Source organism: Diuraphis noxia, unplaced genomic scaffold, assembly GCF_037042655.1.
Source record: "Diuraphis noxia isolate RWA-SAM2 unplaced genomic scaffold, SU_Dnox_SAM2 contig0005, whole genome shotgun sequence".
Lineage (NCBI taxonomy): Eukaryota > Metazoa > Arthropoda > Insecta > Hemiptera > Aphididae > Diuraphis > Diuraphis noxia.
Window position 1 is genome coordinate 12,473,098 of NW_028301715.1, and position 23,338 is coordinate 12,496,435.

A 23,338-nucleotide genomic window follows, 5' to 3' on the forward strand; every position below is an offset into this window, starting at 1 on the left:
AAAATGATAAATATTATCACAGAACAATATTATGTGAGTGTAAATTTGTGACAGCAAAATGTTTTAAATTTCAATGTATTTAATAATAATAACTAATAAGATACGTATTAATGGCATTAATGGATTATAATTATTAAGTTTTTTTTCCAAAATGACAAGTCCACAATTATAATTATTTAGCATTTCAAATGATCTGTTGTATTCTCATGACGTTATAAGTACAGTTATCACTTAAGGTTTTGGTACAACTTTAATTTATTTTACCTTATTCAATCCAGTACAAGACAGTGTAATGATTGAGGTATCAGCCAAACTTATTGGTGGTCCTATATTTATGCCAGGTAGTAAAATTGGTTGCTGTATAACATTTACTCATCCACCATTACCATCAGATTCTCGAAGCCAGAGTAATAGGTAATTATTTACATTTCTAGGAAAACCTATAACATAATATGGTATAAACATTTAATTTAATATTGTTTTATAGCTATTCTAATTCACTTAAATACATTTTAGGCACTTAAATAATACTTAATAAATATTTACTTAAATGAATAATATAGTTGAATTAGTTTATTTGACTCAATATAATATGACACATTTTTTTTTTTTTGTAATTCCAGTGATGTTTTAGAAAACTTAGCATGGGCCAGTGTGCAAATCAATTGTTTGTGTTTAACCAACGACAACATTAATTTTCCATCAGTAATGTGTGTTACCAAAGATGAAAAATTTTTAGGAAATTCAGAAACTTCATTTGCGCCGTGTTTGACAGATAATGGTCATGTTGTTTTATCTACAAAACCAAAAATTTTATTTTGTGATGTCGGACTATCTCCTGGCGAAAGTAAATCATGTAAGTATTAAATTAATATACAAATTCAATCATTGAACTAATGATTTCAGTTGATGTAATTCAAGATCTATGACCTATTTTCCAAATTACAAATATTATTTTATTTGACTATTTTGAATACAATATCTATATTTACCTAATATATTTTTAATTTTACTCTAATAAACAGAGTATATTAGTGTTGAATACATACACTATAGAAAAGTTAGGTTAAACAAAATGTATTTAAAAGAACCATTGTTTAACACTTATATGTTTTTTAGATTTATACAGTGATACATTGCCTAATGATGCACCACCATCATATAAAGGACATTTAGTTAAATATGCTTACAAAATTACTGTTGGTATGCAACGTTTAAACAGTCCAATTAAATTGTTAAGAGTACCAATACGTGTTGTAGTTATATATGGTAATTTTTATTAAGCAATTATTTGTATATGACTTTTTAAAATTTCTATATTTATGTTATAGGACTTACTGAAGGAGTGACATGTGAGAATAGTATTGATTTATCTCCTAGTAATCCATTTTTAGATTCTCAATATAAGCATGAAGAATGTGACATGGCTCTACAAATGCTTCAAGTATGTATTAAAACTAAAATTAAATAAAATGATTGAAAGTAACAATAATTAAAACAAAATATAAAACAGAAATGAGTATTTTTTTATGATTAACATTGTACTATTTTACTATTTATTCGAATTATTGTAGAATATAACTGCTAAACGAAGTCCCAATTTTTACAATATAACAAACTCTCGAGGTAAAGTAGCTCGATTTTGTTTATTCAAACAAGCTTACAGACTTGGTGAAGATATAGTTGGAACTTTTGATTTTGAACAAACAGATGTTCCTTGTATTGAGGTATTGTATATTTATAATTTATGTAAATATTATTATTATTTTATTTATACTTAAGAGTTTAGGTATATGCTGAATATTTTTACTTCACAAAATTTATATACATTAGTTCACTTTTTTTTCACTTTTATAGTTCTTTAGTAAACAAATACAAAAAACTAAAAAAGGTATGCTAAAATTATAAAATTAATAACATTTTAAAATAACTGTGTGTGTCGATGATTTTTGAGCTTAGGACACGACAGTACAGTAAAATTATAGTATTGCAAACCCTAAGAAACTGTGCAATTAAATGGTCTTGTAAGCGAAAGATGTATGTTTGGAACTGTTCATTTTTTTAAATCTGGAAACATTTAAGTCATAATTGTTTGAACTTTGGACAAGTCTCTCATGTTGTGTTTCACTGTTTTTTAATAATTAACATTAAAAAATAAACATTTATGAGATAATACTGAAACGTGCGATTAAATTGTCTATTACCCAGTAAACATTTTTACGTATATTATCCGTTAAATATACGTTTATAATTTATGAATCAACGTATAATACTCCTAGATTTTTAGTTCATAAATGGTATAATTATGGGATAATTTTGTGTCAAAAGATAACTATTTAACGAATATTCTACGTTTAGTATCCGTTTATTGTGCATGTATAATCGATGTATATTATGCGTAAGTATTAAGTCGTTTTTTGGGATATTTTGCGTGTAAGTTTAATATACATTAAGCATATACAATAGATATTTTTCGTATAGATTTAGTAGATATTTCGAGTACACAATAGATATTTTTCGTGTAAGGTTAGTATATAATTAGAGTATGCGGTGGATATTTTTTGTGTAAAGTTTGTATATTTTTGAAGAATAGAATGGATATTTTTCGTATAAATTTCGCGTACAAAATAGATATTTTTTGTGTAAGGTTAGTATATATTTAGAGTATGCAGAGGATATTTTTTGTATAAAGTTCGTATATTTTTGAAGAATAGAATGAATATTTTTCGTATAAATGTAGTATATATTTCGAGTACACAATAGATATTTTTCGCGTAAGGTTAGTATATATTTAGAGTATGCAGTGGATATTTTTTGTGTAAATATCGTATATTTTTGAAGAATAGAATGAATATTTTTCGTATAAATGTAGTATATATTTAGAGTACACGATAGATATTTTTCGCGTAAGGTTAGTATATATTTAGAGTATGCAGTGGATATTTTTTGTGTAAATATCATATATTTTTGAAGAATAGAATGAATATTTTTCGTATAAATGTAGTATATATTTCGAGTACACGATAGATATTTTTTGTGTAAGATTAGTATATATTTGAGTATGCAGTGGATATTTTTTTGTGTAAAGATCAAATATTTTTTAAGAAAAGAATGGATATTTTTTGTATAAATTTACGATTAATATTATTTGTATACATGCAGTACCTATATTGAATAAATATTTTATGTGTAAGCTTTGTATATTAGATTTAAAGGAGGATTGATATTTTGCATACTAACTTAGTACCTATGTTAAATTAATATTATTTAGTTCATTTAAAAACCTGTCAACAGAATATTTTAAATATTTATTTGGACTCTTCAAAGAGATACAATCTTATAACTAATGTTAATTGATCAATTTATTTGTGCATAATCTGCCTATAGATTTCTAACAATACTGGGTGTTTTGTTGATTTTAAGAAACAATAAACATTTCATATTTAATATTTATAAGCAATTTTTTTTAATTTATCGTGCAATATTAACTAGCTAAAAATTAAATGAGATAGACATTTATACTGTTACAATATTTAATTTATTATAATATTAAATAAATAGATATATATATATATATCATTTTCTTTTAGGGGCTTGTTTCAGCCAATCACTGATATAACTTTTTATTGATAATATGGACTCATCGGGAAACATATCTTTAACGGCTTCTGTAAAAACAAAATAAAATCATTTGTTAATCATATTAGTTTTAAAATAAATAGCACTCATTTTGAACATCAATAATATTATAACAATTTTATCAAGTTGTTGGCTACCTATATTGAACTATCATCACAACGTTTCCTCCATACTCTGCGTGCACAAAGAAAAATGGGAAAACTTACAGGGAATAGAGTATATAACATTATAGCAATGTTTTTCAATTTTACTAAAAATATATTAATAATAAAATAAATGGTATATTTAATATTGAATGTAAACTAGAATTTGATTTTTTTTTTCATTTACCTACCAATTAAAATTTTAGAAATTTCTAGATGACCAAAAGCCAATTTATCTCCTCTTCTTCCCTCCATATTGATTTTTTCTGCTATTCTATTGTCTACAGTTAACTTCATCATAAGGTACGTAGTACGTTTAGCATCGAATGATTTTCCATGTCTACGTAACATATACCCCTATACAAAAAAGTAGACACTTATAGTTCACTGACATTTTCTTAAATAAATAATGACTCAACTAATATTTTTTTTTGTTCTGCATCCTCCTCGAGCTTGTTCAATTCTTCCAAATCTGCGACGGGTACTTTGAGTAGTGACAAATCATATGAATTTGAACTTGTGGTTGTTGATTGATGAATTCTTATTTTATCTACTATTTCCATAAGTGTTTCTTGATTTTTATTGACATCAACTTTAATAATATCTATCCCTTTCTGTATATTTGACATATTTCTAGAAACTTAATTAAAAATATGATGTCAGGTAAGTTTTAAATATTTTTATATTACATTTTTGTGGATATGAAAATGTATAATGAAATAATTACCATTCATAAGAACATGGCCTAAGTGCTGAATACTGTTCATTACATCTGATATAGTAATAATTTGTGAATTTTCGATACCACCAACTTTATTAGCACCACCATCTGCATTACTTATAATTGAGTCGTTATAATTGAGTTTTGTGTTAGCTTTAAAAATAATATTACAAATTAAATCATTTAAGACAGTATTACAGTAATTTATCAGCTCAATAATTATTAATTCAACTTACATATTTCATCTGTGTCAAAATCGATCTGGGTTAACTGGATTTTATTTTCTGACATCATACCAGTAGAAGTAATAAAGTGGTTTTCATTCATATTAAACATACCTAAACACAATATAATGTAATGATATTATTTATACACTATTAATTTGTGATAAAAAGACATCTAGTAAAATAATACTAGATTACTTATATTGTTTTACCATTCCTACATCAAAGAATGAGTGAATTCAATTTAAAAATCATAATTAACATTAGTAAAATTAGTACATTATCAAGACTAACTTAAAATAACTCGGCAATATGTAACAGGTAATGCACATTAGAATTTTGAACCACTAAAGTATCAACACTAGACAATGAGACTGGAACATGTACACTTTGTTTTTCTCGCCGCCTTTTAGAACTCTTGGTCAAACTATAACTGGGTTTATACGCATGTTTTGGCATGTTTTTAGCATTTACCCAAGGTTAGTCTAGAATTTACAAAAAATTAAATTAAATACTATTGAATGCCAAGATAATGGTGCTTTTTTATTTGTTTTATGATGTTTGAAAATACAATGATGTTTTCTCTCATCATTAATATTGATGTAAAAATAAAAAAGGTAGGTATTGGTAATATATTTTTTTCTGTATAGGCAAATAGTTTAAATATTTTAATTATCCTAAAATATCTATGAATACCTAATTTGTTTTAATTTCTTTAGGGTACTTAACTAATTATTGATAAAAAATTCTCTTATAACAATTTAGGTATACAGCATAATTAAATAAACAAATACTAGGTAAATAAGTTTTTAATTTAAGCGACACTAATGTATAACCAATTGGTTCATATGTCATATCAATTACTACATTTATGCATGTACATTATCAAATTGCATAGTTTAATTTAATTAAAATCTCCAGTTGTTTTTTCCCTAACAAAAATTTAATTACTGTACCTACCTACTAAGTGTTTATTAAAAAAGTGTATTATATAATTTTTAATATACATAATATTAGGTAAACGTTTGAAATATTTTAACCATTTATATTTACTTAAACATAGACCTAACCTGACCATAGGTTACTATGTTATTCCCCCTAACCTAGGGGGAATGCCAGGTATGCAGCTGCATACCCTAAACACAGAGCCTTGTTTCCAGACGTACCAAAGATAAATAAAAATCAATACTAACAATATTTGGTTTTAAAACATGAAACTATAACAAAACAAATTTAAGTCAACTTGGTCGCTAAAATGCTTCACATTTGGTGTCTATGGTTAAAATATTTTGATAAACATAGTATTTTTGAATAATTTAGTAGCATACTAAATAAGTTTGAAGTGATATCAGTCACAAGTGACGTGAGCAATCATTTTCTAAATTAACTTTAGTGAAATCCAAACTATGAAGTGCCTCCTATGCTTCAAGGAAGATTAAATAACTTAATTTTTTTAACTGCTATGAAAGTAAACCCCAAAGACATCATTGATCATTTCAAAAACTCTACCCAATGGTGTTATGATCAATAATATAATTTTTGTTTAATTTATTTTTTTGTTTATTATTTATGTGACTATGTTTTTGTTTATTTATACAAGTTATAAAATATGGTTCTATGTATTGCTCAAACCATTTTAAGTTTTATTAATTTTTATTTAGTCATTCAATTTCAAAAATTACATATTTAATTAAATATAGTCAGACATTTCAATATTTGTGTATATTTTTTCACCAGAATTTTACATGCTTAAAATAACTTTCAGGGGGTGCCAGTGGCAACTTTCTCCATACCCTGAAAAAAAGGGCTGCGCACGCCTATGCACCTAACCATGAGTAGTACTGTGGAGTGTGGACTTAAACCTAGCTATCATCATTGGCGCAAATAGGTGGGGGCTTGGAGGGACTTAGTCACCCTGTTCAAAAGTCGGTAATTAGTACTGAGCATATATAATTTTTAGAAAATATTTAAGGAGGAACTTTAGTCCCCCCAAAATAATTTGTCTATTTGCACCTATGGCTATCATTACAATAATAAACATTTAAACATTATTAATTAAAAGCACAATAAATAGCTGGTATTATAGGTACAATAAATTTATATTATTACCTATATTAATATTTTTTTTCATAATTTTCATAAATTATTTTACTGATTATTAATCTAAAATCATATTTGATAAATCCTTTTGTACCTACGACTTCGCTGGTATGATTACCTGGACACATACTATTCATTAATTTCGATATTAATCGAAACTATACAAATATAGGTACCTAATATATTATTTTAATAGTAATTATTCCGAAAATGTATAAACAATAAAATAACGCCGAAATATATATTAGGTATACACCGAGGTATACACTATACACTAAAAGATAATATGTGCAATTAAAATCGTAAAATAAGCCATTTAGATAACAAATACATATTGCCATATTGGCTAAATGTTGAATATCAATGATTATTGTGGATATGTATCTACGGTTTATTATTTGAAAAAAATATTATGTTAGCGACATCGCAATTCGCGTGTACGCAATACTATGTAAAACTATAATGCACTGTAACTAGGTACCTATAATATTACAGTTTATAAAAGTTTTTACCTTATTTGAGTCGGTATTTTCGTTGACTGGATACGTAAACAATAGTCACTATAAATGTAGTCTGTAGACGTAAAACTGTGAACAGTGGATGCATAGACGTGAAGATGACAGATGTGTACAAATCGCAATGGAAAATGGAAATGTCGGTGTGTTTCTCCGTGTCGGGTGCATGTAAGATGTGTAAACGGCCAATGGCTATAATTACGGTTTAGTCGGTACTTGGTATAGCGATCGGCGGTGGTGGGAACGCCGATTCACAGATAACAAAGTTTCTATCACGTAAGCGCGTTTAAAAATTATATTGATTATTAATGGAATTACCCAGTCGTTTCAGGCATCCGTGTTTTGGCTATTATATATTTAGCTATAGGTTGGTTGTGGCTTTGAACAGTTTATACACCACGGCAGTAATTACTCAATTATAATACAATTAATACTACTCAATTAATTGACGATTCCGTCACTCGGTTAAACAAATTTGTTGTTAATTTATTTTAAACTTAAGAGGATGTCAGCGCACTATTCGTTTTCTCTCTCTGGCCCATGCGCAACATAGACATAACGCGCTTACGCAAAATCATTTTTTCTATGCGTTTAAGTAGTCTTAGAGTAAAGTCACCTATTATAAAAAAGATATAGAGAATAATATTTTTGAAGGAATGACATATTGATTTTATATTTTATTATTATTTGACTTAGTATTCCACTTTCAAAATAAATAAATAAATGTTGTAAATTTAGGGTGACCAGACGTCCTCTTTTACGAGGATTTGTCCTCTTTTTATGAGTGTCCTCTGTTGTCCGGGCTCTTTTAAATAAAAAGTCAAAATGTCCTCTTTTTTATACGTAGTCTCTATTCAGTGGTAAAATGTATTTTAAACGATATTATATTTCCAAAAAATAATTTATAGAATTGGTGATAACATGAGTATTGCACACGATTGTCGATTATAGACAAAATTCTGATTATGGCTTGTTATGGCTGTACATGTAATCTGTGGTTATAAATTGTGTTGATGTGATAAGATATTGTGATAAGATTTACAAGAACTTTTCTATTATTATTACTATCACAGTATGGTTATTTTTAGAACTAACAATGGAATAAGAATATAATATTATGCCATAAAATATAAAAACATTTAAACCAATTGCCTTTCCTAGACAATGATAAGACCAAAAGATAATTAATAAATATTTATTCCGATTAATTAGTTTCCGATCAATGGATTGTACGCCTGCAATCTCTAAGGTTTTTTGAAAAGGTTAAAAATAAATGTTTTGAATTTGCATTTAGTTTTGGTCGATTATTTTTATTTTATTGTTTCTAATAGATATGTTAGATTTTTATTATGCTGTTTATATTGTGCTTCAATCAGCCAACTGAGTATGATAAAATTGTGTTAAATAAATATCACAAGTATGTTTTGTATATTATGAATAATTTTAAAGTACCTATCCATAATATTAGTAAAAAATAAAAATGTCCTCTTTTTTTATAAGAGACATCTGGTCACCCTATGTAAATTTAAATTATGTTTAAATTGATTTGAGACAATATTTAGACAAATCGATATGTCATTCCCTCAAAAGTATTATTAACTATCTTTTTTGTAATAGGTGACTCTAATCTAAGATTACTAAGATTACTTAAACGCAAAGAAAAAGTGATTTTTCGTAAATGCGTTTTGTCTATATGTTGCGCGTGGGCCAGAGAAAGAAAACTAATAGTGCGCTGACATCCTCTTAAAAAATACAAATCTATACTCCGTTTCAACTTTCAGCAAGAAATAAAGAATATATGAATCTTTTTTCTATATAGAAAAATATAAATAATAATATATCATATGATATACCGTTTTCGCGACTGGTTACGTCGGCGGCGCGCATCCTCCACCAAGAACCCCGCACGGTTCGCGACGTTCGCGCTACCACCGTCAGCATATACAGCCGGTTCCAATTAGTACAATATACGTGTTTATACTCTCGCGCTAACCGTTGTTTACAAATAAACTATAAAGTTATTTGAAATCGGTGTATGCTCATCGGACAGTTTTGATCGGTGACCGTCAGATGCGCGAAAGTGGTATATTATTCTCTTTTGAAACAGAGTATATAAATATATAATTATAGATAGAATTAGCTGGTAGGTAATCCTGGTATATTTGCCCTCTGTAACTGTTAGCAAATTTTAATTGTTTTGTAAATAATCTTACGTATGATTCTAGAATTCTAAGCTTATGTGAAGCCTGTGAAGGGTGAATATTCAATTTCAAACTATTAATAAAGGTTAAATAAATTATAACAATTCGAATGGTTAACGAGAATATATTATCTTATATATCAGCCATAGTTAATAGACCCGATAAATACGTATAATGCATGGTAGTAGGTATCTGCCATGCCCGGGTGGGGGATGGCGGCAACTTATTATATTTGTTATCCAAAGATTATAAAATACGTTTTATAGATAATAATATAGAAAAAATACATAGTTTTCTAATTTGAATATACAATTTGTCGCCATATACGCAATAAAAAAAAAAATTATAGGTATATCTTTTTAATATAAACAATGTTTAAAAAATTGTTTTCTGGATTTTGACTCCTCACATTGTCTTATAAGTGTATTATAACATGTAATGAAATATTTATTGTAAAGTCACACTCTTTAGAAAGTATTGATATTGATGTCATTATGTCAATCTTATTGATTCATATATATATATATATATATATATATATATATATTTATTTAGCAAAGACCATTATAATTGTGTTCCGGGAATAAAGTATTTAAGTCTTTTTTCATATGATATAAATTTGAAATTCGTAATAAGGTTTTATTTATTTGATGATGCCATTTTTGTTTAAATATAAAAAATGAGTCGACACATTGTGGCCCCTTTCAACCTGAGGCCCGGGGCTATAGCCCCCCCCCCTTTATCTAGCCTCGACTTTACTTACAACGAAATTACATTTATCAATGCTAACCATCAACGTAAGTTCGACCCAATGTCCCAATGGCAGCTATCTTAACATAATTAGAGAGAAGATTTAGGTTTACTTAACAGTCAATATTTTGACAACAAAATTACCAACAAATATTTTACACAAAAAAAATGTATGTATATACGTATCGTCAACGTAAAATATACGTTAATAGTTGCCTACATTTCAACGTAAGTTCAACCAACCAATAATAACCGTACGATCAACGTAGAATAAACGTAATTTTATCACGAAAAATGTACGAATATGTATATACGTTTCGTCAACGTAAAATATACGTTAATAGTTGCCTACATTTCAACGTAAGTTCAACCAACCAATAATAACCGTACGATCAACGTAGAATAAACGTAATTTTATCACGAAAAATGTACGAATATGTATATACGTTTCGTCAACGTAAAATATACGTTAATAGTTGCCTACATTTCAACGTAAGTTCAACCAACCAATAATAACCGTACGATCAACGTAGAATAAACGTAATTTTATCACGAAAAATGTACGAATATGTATATACGTTTCGTCAACGTAAAATATACGTATTTCAACGTATATTATACCGTTATTATACGAATTATTTCTACGTATATACATACACCAAAGTTATCCTTATTATACACGTATATTATACGTGCTATGTTTACTGGGTAAATATTCTACTCATAGTTTTAAACGTGTGTATCATCATTGAGATTGAGTATATATTTATAGTTATATACGAGGGCAACTCTGTGCGCTACGTAAAATCTAGATAAATGTATACATTTTTGTTTAAAAAAGGCCTCTTTTAGGGCCGATTAAAAAACTAAAACTCGGTGGGCCGATACCTTGTCTATCCGGCACTGTTATATACAATATACTTTTATTGTAAAGGTTATCGGCAGATAGTGACAAATTTTAAGATAAAGACTATTATATTTGTAGCATCACTGAATGTTAAATATCAACAACACTTAGTAGTTGGTATGTTGCCCACATTTTTTGAAGGATAATATTATGTGGTGTTTTTTAAAAAACGTTATGAAGCCATTATGTTTGTATATTAATTTTTAAATTTATGAAAACATTCACTTAAAAATTATTAGTTTCTGTTTTTAGGGTTCCGTACTTCAAAAGAAAAAAACGGAACCCTTATAACATCACTTTGTTGTCCGTCCGTCCGTCCGTCTGTCAAGAGCGTTTTTCTCAGGAACGCGTGGAGGTATCAAACTGAAATTTGTATATGATACTCAGGTCTACTGTCCCTGGAAGCTGTAGAAAAATCAACCTTCTAAGCCAACGCAATCAAAAGATACAGCCATTTAGGCCGCAAATTTCCGCAAATTTTCGAAACTCGCACGGGAATCAAAACCTACAGGGTACTTCCCGTGAACTTAGAATCTTGAAATTTCGTACGAAGTCACGTCATATAGTACAGATATAGGAAAAATTACGAAAACCGTAAATTTTTAGTTTCATCATATAAAAAAAAAATATTTTTTTTTTTTCAAATAATTTTAAACTTCTAATCCTTTTCCTCACGAACGCGTATTTATGATCCTCCAGCTTTCCATATTTTGATGTTATAAATTTAATTTTGCAATAAAAATACCATAACTATGACTCGATTGTCGTGATGGGTGAACTTTTACTTATATACCTACAGGTTTGTACGGACTACGGAACCCTCGGTGCGCGAGCCAACTCGCACTTGACCGGTTTATTTTGTTACATTTATTAAGTTGATTTTGGTTTAAAACATTTAGTGTATTTAATTAAATTGCCATTTAAAATGTTAAAGCTTGAATGTTCAGTGCCCATGTAAAGTAATAAAACAATTTAAAAACGTTATTTTGAGAATATATCTGCGTGTACGGAGAAAATGTTATTTAATCACTAGATGGAGCAAGTATATTCCTCACCTACAATTACACACTACCTTTTAAAAGTATAGTTTATACTTCTACAAATTAATTTTCGTTTTAATACATATTTTGAAACAATTTGTTTCAAACAAATATAGATATTTATAAGCACTCAATATGTGCTGAACATAAAACTATTAATAATATAGGTCTATTGTGGTACCAAATAACAATAATTAATACAAATTTGTTTTTATATGCTATTATTTATCAATTATTTAAAATTATATAAAAATAATAAGACACTGTCTTGTACCAAGATGATTGAAGTGAAAAGGGTTCAAATTGTTCAACTCGTTCAACAACCTTATCCATGTCGAATTTATGTATTCTATATTTCTTTTTCTTTGCTATACCACCATAATATCTTTAATTCTAACAATATAAATTCAAAATGTGTTATCATAAATGTAGGTTCCATGCTAATGATGTACACTAATAAGGTTGATTTTAAAGCTTACTAAATACTAGGCATATAATAGGATTTGTTGAACTTTAGGTTTCAACACGGTCAAATGCGTATAATGTGGTTCGTCTGGTTCGTGATTAAATATCTATAATAATGTAAAGCGATTATAATAGTTTAATAAAAGTCATTAATTTTGGGTACATTGCTTTACATTTCGGTTATAATTATGTAGATTATTGATTTTCAATTTTCAACAACCTTCATAAATTCACTAAAACCGTAAAATTATATTTTATTATTTAATTCGGTTCTTGACAGTTTTGTAAATGGCTCGTTTATGAATGCAACCGTATTATTACTCCCCCAGCAACAATTTTTCATATCCTAAACCCTATTTAACCACATCTCCATCGAATAATGCCGTGGTCATTATTTTTGAAACAATTACAACGAAATATTCACGAAATCGTGAAAATATTTAAATTTAGTTGAGTATTACCTATGTTAAAAATTAAATTATCAATGTTATTTGATAATCAGTATGTAATTAAACTAAACATTTTAATATATTATTTATTCTTGACGCTTACTTGAGGTATGATAAAAATATCGAAATGATAATATAAATACGTACAAAAAATTGATAAATACTATATCCCAATTTATATTGATATCATAGAAATGTAAATTATTCTGAAGCATAAATTGTCCATTGTTTATTTTTTTATTAACTTTTAACATTTAAAGATTAGATTATGACTATAAAAATAGTTTACTAGACAACAGCTTAGCCTACGACATATGAAAACCAAACATTCAAAAAAAACTTGCACATAGCTTACATAAATTATATAGCTTCAATTTGTATAGGTTCCTTAGTTTTTTTGCAATTTTCTAGAAAACTATTGAAAATATACCCTACTAAAATCACATATTTTATTATAATAATATTATATGGTATGTACTTAATTTGTGGTTTATAAATATGGAGTATTTCCTCCATTAAAAAAAAAAATAAAAATATCTACTGCAATACTAACCACAAAAAATAAAGACCCACATAATTATAAAATCAATACATTTCTTATTAACTTGTTTACAATCTTTTTTTGTCCGGTTTATTGTAATAAAGTACTTTTTGATTTTATTAAGTATTATCTTTATAATCTATTAATTATATTAATTTACAAAGTACGAAACTGACTAATAGCTTCTTTTTTAAACATATTTCTTAACTACTTAATGATATATAGTAAGTATAAAAAAACTGGTTGGCATTATTCATTATTAAAATGTTGATGTAATTATCAGAATTTTAAAGAGTAATTAAGTGTTATTTTGAGGATTATGAAAAAAAATACACATAATGCAATTTTTGTATTGTTTTATGATGTTCGTTTAGACGTCGTATAAAATCTATATTCAAGGCAGGAGTAAATTATACACTAGATCAAGGATTTTTGACCTGTGATCACATTTGAAATATAGCATTATCTTTTCTGTTTTGATAAAATTGGTACAGCATATTTTTTTTATGAATGCAAATCGTAAAATCTAAAAATAGAGCTCGGTTTACTGACATTCACTTAAAACACTCTCCAAGGATTTCATCGACTTAGATATACAAGTATACAACCTGATATAGAAAAATTAGTCAGTGAAAAACTATGTCAGTTATCATATTACAAATATAGTAAATAATTTGTGATTTAAAATTGAATTATTTTAAACTGTATATAGTATATATTTTAATAATGATAATAGTTTGTAATTGAAAATGTAATTAGAAAAATTATAACAGTGAAATTGACTTTTCCGAAAAATACATGTTTTTTACTTCAAATGTGGTCTACAAGATTTATAAAAAGCAATATGTATATCCCGCTGCATAAAAAAGTTGAAGACCGCTGCCGTAGATCTTTTATAATATTACAACATAGCAAGTATTAGAAAAATTGTATTTTTTTCCTCAAACACGTCTAGCTTCGCTCAATTCGGTGCAAGACAAGATCGTTCTGAGAGTGAAATCACTCACCCATCACCACAATCTTGTTCTTTCCCCCTGATATTGAATGGAGTTGGTGGATATTCCTACAACACCCTGCACTATGATATATGGCGATCGGTCGTATTTGTAATTCAAAACATAAATTAGTTGCGTGGCGGTCTACTAACAAAAAAATATCATGATTATTATTAATAAGTTCTAAACAATTATAATAATATAATATAACATAGTATTATTCATGCAGTTCACAGTAAGCTTGCAGTGCGAAGAAGCTGTAAATAAAGATTTTGTAGCGGTCAGTCCGAGACCCAGGAAAGACAATGTATCTATCGTTTCATACAACACTCAACATCAGTTCTGTGCGAATACCTTGAAATCATTTTTGCAGCTCGCTATTCCGTTGAACGTCACACCAGCTTTTAGTACACTCCTAGGTAAATTAAATATTACATAATTACGTAATAACCACTCACTTTCTTGAGGCGCACATTAAAGAATCGATGTACCTAGGAGGTCAGGAAAAAAAGCTAAGCGCTTACCACCTGACCGTCTATAAAAAAAAACTCGTAGACTACCGCTCCCAGAGAAATGATATTTCCAAAAACCGAATAAATAATGGCTTATATTTTTCTTTATCTACTAGCAAATACCTTCTATTTAACGAATTTTTAAAAATATACTTATAGGACATAGGTCATAAATACTTACAGCGGACGTCCATTCCCTGTAAGTGATCGAAAACATAATATATTTAAATTATATTGCGAGTACATATCATATAGAGTATAGATTATATAGTAGGTATATCACCAAATATTGTAGGCGCATGTATTCCATTGCAGGTAAGGAGAGTGTTTTGTGGCCGAAACTTCGAGTTTGTTTTTACTTTTAATTTGTAAAACCTCATCAAATAAAGTTTTTGGTATATCAGTTTGTATATGCGAATAAGCAAATACCACCCAAAATATTATAACCCTGTAGCGTGCACGCTTCAAACTAAATCCGTTTAGCAATGGTACCTATCGGAAATGATTAATTAGATGCGTTGTATAATATAATATTGTAATGATTTAAAATACGTTTAGTGTGCGTGAAATGGAGGCTTCACTTTGAATTCGTGACCAGTACAAAGACTTCCGGCGAACGGTTGGTTGAAACCAAGGAGGGCACTTGCTGGACTGGCCCGGAACACGTAGACATCGAGACAATGGTGTGGGATTTGCCCATACAGATATACCCGTCTGTACCGTCCATAGCAAACGACCCACACGCCCAAACAAGGATAACAATCTCGATATGATTTTTTCCCCATTGTATACCTACCTATACCTATATATAGATAGTAGGTACACCGCGTACACAATGTTTTACATGTTTTATAAAAATATAATCATGTGTGTTATTATTATTATTATTTTTTTTATACGAATTATCAATCAAAACATTTTTTTTACACCTATTATTATTTTTTTGTTTATTATTGGTATCTTGATAAATTACTTTTATTCTATTATTAAAAGTCGAAAGGAGACATTTTCTAGTGTTTTTTTTTCCAACGCCCCCGCCGACCTGTAGAAAAGCCCTTTTACAAATGTCAACTCTTACACGAATACAATAATGTCGTCCTGTTCTCCGCGTGACGTGTTATTAAAAGGACGTCCGAAAAGACATTAATCACTGGAACACACGCCGTATACGCACACACACTCATATTATATTATTATTATTATATAGTCGTTGTCCGTCCGTCGCTGATGACCAGTGACGGCCACGGTGGCGGTCAACTGCGATTGTGTGCATAAACTTTTGGTTAGTCTTCAGACTCGGCCAAATAATAATAATAATATTATTATTACAAACAGTATAATAATAATACATAACAATACGAGGCAGAGCTGCAGCGGTTATGATACAATTTGACAAACAAGGAACCGAATCGCGTGTAATTCCGTGCGGCACAAAGGAATTCCTGAGCGATACTGAATATTAAAATAACTTCCGGTCGGTCAAACATCATAAATGGAAAAGGCGTACACCGTACACTGCAATAGATACGCCGCACACGTATAATAATAATAATAATTTGAATAATAATAATATACGAATTGGTCGTACAGGGTGAATTTTGAATTCCTCGCCGAATAAAATGCGCTTTAAAGTTTTATATTATATATCATTATTATTATTTATATGTTACCAGGATCCAACACATGCTCCGGTTTACCTTGCAGTGTATGTTTTGCATTTTTATTTATTTCTGTAGGTATAGTATCAAAATATTATACGATCGTGTCACCTATAGAATTATATCGTATGCAATTGAGTAAGAGGCCTTTAGGGCTTAGCCCTCTCAAATGTTTTTCAAATCCTCAAAAAACTGAATAATATTTTACGTCCAACTTTCATCTCAGTTATATACCTACTAATACAATTAGATATAAAATGACTTGCTGTATAAAAATTAAAATCTCGTAAAAAAGGCAATATTAAGTCACAGATAATGTTATACAATTTAGGTTATATACTATACTAATAAGCCAATTCAATTCTTAAGATAACTGGACTGTTTTGGTACTATATTAAACGCAAAATTTGGTATGTTCGCATTGTTCAGTGAGAGCAAACTAATATAGTGTACTGGCATCCTCTCAGTGATAAACAAATGCATTCAATAATATCAGTCAAATTAATAACTTATTTCGGATAAGGTAGTGTTAACAATAATCGACTTTTTTTTTACAATAACATTGACCCTATAATTTATAATTAAATAAATGATTTAATATACCTATATATTTACAATAAATTACTAGATAAGTATATGTATAGTATTTCTGTTAAAAATATTTGTGTCGGTAAATGTGTATGTAGTATATGGCTTTGCTACGTATATGCCAACAGATATTTAAGTTTTTCCACCCTTATATTTGACAAGATCTCCACCATACAGAATCCGTGACTATCAATGAATTTCAGTCACTGCCTAAACGGAAAAATGCGTTTATAATACGCACAATAAATATCTATATGTACATAAGTAAATGGAAAAAGCCACACGCTCTTTGGCGATAAATTAACGCGGGTTTGGGGAGACCACGACACCTAATTCGTTTTCTCGATCTGTTTTGCATGAAAAACACCGCCTGCTGTAACTAAGAATCACGTTCTTTAATTCCGTGATTAACGACTCTCTGGTTCAGTTTAAGGGTGATTTACATTAGCTCATTAAATCGGTCAATTTATTTGTTTATACATAATTCTATATAGTTAAAAATAAATATTTTTATCCTAACACTACTAATAATGTTTTATTGAGTTTTTTTTTTTTTAATGGCAACATATATTATTCATTTCTTGGATAGGTAGCCAGGTAGGTAATGCCATTAAAATATTATGTGCAGTATATAACTAATGAACAAAAAATTTAAATTAGCATTTATATATTTTATTTAGATAAATATTTTTACTTTAAGGTTGAGATACCTATAATAGGAGTACCATAAAAACAATAGTGTTTACCACCACCCCTAACATTTTTTTTAATGCGTGCTTTTATCTATTATGACATCTTAAAAGTAATAATTAGATCAAATTTCTCATCAGAAACCACTATCGAATTTGAAAATCGAGGCATATTTTTTTTGCATCTTGTTTTCACTAAACATACACTTTATTATAATAAAATCAATAAATTTATCACCCCACTCAGAATCTAAAATAATATCTAAGTATTTAAATTAAATTATAATTATTATACTATATAGGTAGATGATAAATACATTTATTTAAAGTAGGTATAATATCCGAAATACAAATCATAGTCTTATTAATAAGTATATTAAAATAAAAAAATTGCTTTTAGTATTATAATTAATGATAAATGATAGTACCCCTTTGTTTTGGGTCGTATATTAAACGCTGTATTTCTAACTAGAAAATAATTTACGAATTTTCGCAGTTTTAATGAATTATTCAATGTATGTCTCAAAATCTATAAAAAAAATCTATCTATAACTATTTTATAGTTACCTACTTTTTTTTTTAAATACGATTTATTTATTAAGATAACTATCATATATATTACACTTTATACTGTTTTTAAAAATTAATTCATTTGGGTGTGGATATATTGATATATATTATACATATATACATATATATTATATATTATGAGCAAAGCTGGAAATATACAGCGTTGTTTCAAAATATCTGAGTGTCTTTAAAGTTCTAATTGTCATCATGAATCATTTTACTCGTCTAAAAATAAACAAAAAACATTAATAATAACTAATTGATTTCTTGTAATATATCCAAATGTTATATTTAAAGTTTATTGCTCATTTTAATAGAAAAATCCCGGTTCATCTAAAACAATAAGGCATACGAATTAGGTTATCCTTATAATAATATTTTTACATCCAAATAAATATTAAATTTATGATTTTTTTTTGTCATATACATATGTATATAAAAACAGTTATGTCAAAGTTAGATAAAATCAAAAATCGTTTTTATTGAGTTCATATTACTATATTTTGTTATAATTAAAAAAAAAAAAAAAATGTTATTTGTAAATTTGTAATGTAGTTCTATTCAACTTATTCAAGTTCACACTGCACACAGTTCAAGTTATATTTGGCTGGTTTACTACATTAATGATTATAAAAAAAAATCACCCCTTTTAAAAATTCCTGCGGACACTGCACTTTGTTATTCCATAATTTTGCATAATATGATATTCCTTATCATTTTCAGACCGTTAAAATCCAAACCGGCATGAAACACAAATGAAACACTTATTATGGCGTTGTCAAAAATCGCAATATAAACACTTGTCACAAAGCAATCTCTACCTAGTTACCATCATAATATTTTTATTAGTATAGAGTTGATATATTATATAAACGTTCTATATAATATATTTTGAAATATAAATAAAAATTAAATAAATTACGATTCCAATAATACCTATAATAGTATAATCTTTTTCACGCATTCATCTCCTCAGGTCCAATCATCGAGCGTTACGCGCACACACTATATACACAGTGTGTAGTACACAATATGTACCTATAACATAATAATTAGATGATTAGACGATAATGTGCAGCAGGATACTGGATAAGTGATAACTTTTATCATAAATCATAATAATATAATATATTTTAATATTGTATATAAAACGAGTGTGTATAAAACCATTTACGGATCGCGATTAATATGATAATATGCAAATTATACACCGCGAAACGCTCGTTCGTCCGGTCAAAAGCTAATGAAATTCCCGCGCGGCGGCGTATATAGCGTTTATTATTATTTTTAATATAAAAATCCACACCCACCCACCCGTTGCGGGTCATACGCTGTCGGCTTTTGAACTGCAGTGTTCATTTTTTTCCATTTTTTTTTTTCCATCGCATTATTATTATTATTATTATTATTATTTTTTCTAATGACTAGCGTTTATTCCTGTCGACTTTGCGCGCGATAAAGGGGCGACCGGCCACGACTGTAGTGGCGCGCGGCGATGACGACGACGACGATTAGATCCGCGTGTTCAACAGATTAAAGACTTTCGAGCGCAGCCCCGCCGAACCCCCCCCCCCACCGGCGCCACAGGAGAGTGCGCGATATTGCGCGCGTAACGAGCCGTAGGAATTTTTATGCGCTGCCCGCGGAGAGGGCGCGGCGGCGCATGTCATCGTCTGCGCGCGCACATAATACATTACATAAAAGGCCAACTCAACCCTCCCCGTCAGCCGCCAACTGCCCCCCCCCCCAACACCACCCACCGCCGCCACCCCCGCCGCCGATCGTCGTATACACTGCTGGTCGCAGGTTTTCGAGCACGCGTATTGTTCGTCGCCGTCGTCGTTTGTTATTTAATAATATATAATAACGCACAACAATAATATAATATAATGGTAGTAATGATTTTTTTTTTCCGGCCGTCGCTAATCTCTGCGCTTCCTCCCGCCCCGCCCTCCTCCGAGCTTTAGGGTATATATGTTATTATATTATTTTATATGCGCTACGTCTGCTATAATACCCATATTCCGTGTTTTCCAAATTTTTGCGTGTATATACCCAGAACGAAAATCAAAATATATCATTTCGTGAGCCTCTTAGATATATATATATATATATATATTCCCGAAAAACATCACTTGTGTACGCGCACGTGATAGATTATTGTTTGGTATGAATAAAAAAAAAAAAAATACTAGTAGGCCATTTGGGGGGGGGTCCCTATTATCAAAAAGTTAAAATATGAACAATGACGAATCGTTTCGCACGAAAAGCGCAATACCGGCACGATGCTCTACCTGCAGCTGTGTGGCTCGTGGATTACGGAAACATTTCGTTGTCTACGCAGTACCTAGTATAGGTACGAGTATACTATGCGCGTACGAACAGGGCCGGCCCAAGGTATTTTGACGCCCCGGGCGATTTTTTGAAAGGCGCCCTCAATCAAATGCTCCATATAATGCGTTTAATACTTTTTATGCTTACCTGTTTAAAATTCTTATATTTATGGATGTAGGCAAAGGATTGCAAAACTTATTTGGATACAATTCATAGACGTATCGGTTGCGACACATACTTTTTTGATTTTCTCGAGTTAATGATTATACGCATCATTGTATATTGTATAATATATTATTTTTAATTATTTGTAATATAATAACAAAACCTGCAGGAAAGTGGAGTAAAATATATAACAGAATATTCTGTCATAGATAATTTAGTCATTTAGCTATATATTATTGTCAATTTGAACGAATATCACGCTAAAATTTATAAAATATTCGTCTATTAAAAGCGCCCCGGTTCGCCCGTATCTTGGGCCGGCACTGCGTACGCGAAGATAACCTTATACGAGATTCAAATAAATACAATTGATATCGCAATTCGCAATAAATCTGCAATATATATTTCGACTGTTGGCTAATTAGGGGAGGGAAAACCTATCGATTATATACAGCACCCATCACCTTTGCCTGCTCCATATCCGCAACGATTGGTGTTCATTTTACGCTTCGACCGCGCGCCATAGAGGTACACCACGGCTGTAGTGTACGCCTATATTGCCGTCTATAGGCAAACGATATTATTTATATTCTGTACGATACATACTATTGCGAGTATATAATTTGGTCGGGGGACCTTGTTACGATGATATTAGTTATCCAGAAAAGGTTTTCTATTCCTTGTATATATGGACAAGTTTTCCGTGGCAGGGGGTTAGAGCACTATTCTGCGAGGTGTTTATCATCAATAATAACAATAACAAGTTCGGTTTATATTATATCCGTAATAATTATATATATATTTAAAATATACTTTCTATAATATTTTGACAGATGGTTAATATAATTGTATTGCCGAGTTCGCTCCTCGCGTTGATGCGGTCAGTGTGTCGAACGGGCAGGCCGTGTGTCGTTTTTATAATAGCATGCATAGGTAAAAAAGTGTCGAGTGTGTATATTTTGTATTGGTCAATCATATAGTGTGTGTTAAGGGTGGGTATAATATTTTTGTACATACCTATAGGTTGTAACGAACGTTACGCGTATTATATTATGCAGCGAGACGACAAGCTAGTTTAATCGTATACTACTTATACACACGTCATCATGTGCACAAAATATATACGTAGTGTATACACTGCTACAGCAGGGGTAGGCTATAGTAGCGCGAAGGGGTCGCGTTTTATGGGTCTCGGAAGGCCGGGTGCCCGTGAAGTGGCCACTCGTGATGTGCAGCGCGTTTTAGGGGTGGTTTTGACGTACGTCCTCCGCCACCCACGTATATACATATGCTCTAGGCAAACGGGGGATGATCGTTATTAAATGTCACAAATTACCCGACGACAGAGCGGTGTGTAGGTAGGTATAACGACGGTTCTTTCTTTTTTCTCCCTTCTCTTTTGAACTCGCCGAGCAATATAGTATCATCAAAATTCCAATCCCGGTGCACTGATAAACCTCGGGAATCGTGCTTACGTATACGTATATAATGTATAATAATACGCGTTTGACCGACCGATTTAAATGGGATTTTTGCGTATTTAAAACGCAAGTTCAAACTTCAAAGGACATATTATTAATATTATTAGTATATTATTATGTTCGTGCACAATCTACAGATCTTCAAAACATCAGATTAAATAATGTAATATATATATATATATATATATATATACTTTTACGATTTTGATGATCCCGGTCCCGTGGCATACTGAATTCGCGACTGTAAATTATAAAACATATTAAATTAAAACAGTCCATATAGTCGGTACTAAATTTAAGCAGTTGTTCATTAGTGTTCACAATTATTTTGATTTAATTTCTTGGTGCCTGAAATATTTGCCGTTTAATCTCTTCGCGAGATGATACAAGATGATTAAACTTTGTAAAAAACTTTAACTTTACGGTTATTCACAACACCACCCTAATATCTTTTAGTCTCAAATTAAGTTTGTTAAGTATTATAATTTATAATATGCGTGAAATAAAATAATATAAATTGCTATATTTATACATAATATAGCACCTTTATACTAACATTGTCTAATTAATTATATTAAATAGGTGTGTATAAAGTTGTAACTTTTCGAAATACTACACAGTTACAACTTTTAAAATAACAGCATTTAAAAA

The 23,338-nt window shown here is 29.5% G+C and overlaps 2 protein-coding genes across 4 annotated transcripts; one reads left to right on the top strand and one right to left on the bottom strand.

The window, feature by feature from the left end:
- Nucleotides 1-34: 34 nt before the first annotated feature.
- LOC107170522 (RAB6A-GEF complex partner protein 2) lies at nt 35-16,208 on the top strand. The gene is made up of 7 exons (XM_015520659.2): nt 35-414; nt 624-856; nt 1,120-1,269; nt 1,332-1,444; nt 1,575-1,727; nt 14,920-15,109; nt 15,761-16,208. Exons 1-7 carry the CDS (start codon nt 293-295, stop codon nt 15,973-15,975), a joined length of 1,176 nt encoding a protein of 391 aa, XP_015376145.2. The 5' UTR covers nt 35-292; the 3' UTR covers nt 15,976-16,208.
- Nucleotides 3,525-7,991, bottom strand: LOC149054910 (uncharacterized). 3 transcript variants are annotated; one of them, XM_089229321.1, is made up of 7 exons: nt 7,340-7,991; nt 5,022-5,212; nt 4,740-4,841; nt 4,510-4,656; nt 4,202-4,422; nt 3,974-4,139; nt 3,525-3,668 (listed from the first exon to the last, which is right to left on the bottom strand). In XM_089229321.1, the coding sequence occupies exons 3-7, from the start codon at nt 4,837-4,839 to the stop codon at nt 3,577-3,579; spliced, it is 726 nt and encodes a 241-aa protein (XP_089085447.1). In that variant the 5' UTR covers nt 4,840-4,841; nt 5,022-5,212; nt 7,340-7,991; the 3' UTR covers nt 3,525-3,576. The 3 variants fall into 3 exon arrangements, with proteins under 3 accessions (XP_089085447.1, XP_089085446.1, XP_089085448.1); XM_089229320.1 differs by lacking the exon at nt 5,022-5,212 and having other exon boundaries at nt 7,340-7,990; XM_089229322.1 differs by lacking the exon at nt 7,340-7,991 and having other exon boundaries at nt 5,022-5,269.
- Nucleotides 16,209-23,338: the final 7,130 nt, after the last annotated feature.

Coding starts and splice junctions, on each gene's coding strand:
- LOC107170522 (XM_015520659.2), top strand. CDS start 293: ATGATTGAGGTATCAGCCAAACTTATTGGTGGTCCTATATTTATGCCA. Junction 1,270..1,331: donor ACGTGTTGTAGTTATATATG/GTAATTTTTATT, acceptor TTTATGTTATAG/GACTTACTGAAGGAGTGACA. Junction 15,110..15,760: donor AGCTTTTAGTACACTCCTAG/GTAAATTAAATA, acceptor AAATACGTTTAG/TGTGCGTGAAATGGAGGCTT.
- LOC149054910 (XM_089229321.1), bottom strand. CDS start 4,839: ATGTTTAATATGAATGAAAACCACTTTATTACTTCTACTGGTATGATG. Junction 4,657..4,739: donor TTTTGACACAGATGAAATAT/GTAAGTTGAATT, acceptor TTATTTTTAAAG/CTAACACAAAACTCAATTAT. Junction 4,423..4,509: donor AGGCCATGTTCTTATGAATG/GTAATTATTTCA, acceptor TTTTTAATTAAG/TTTCTAGAAATATGTCAAAT.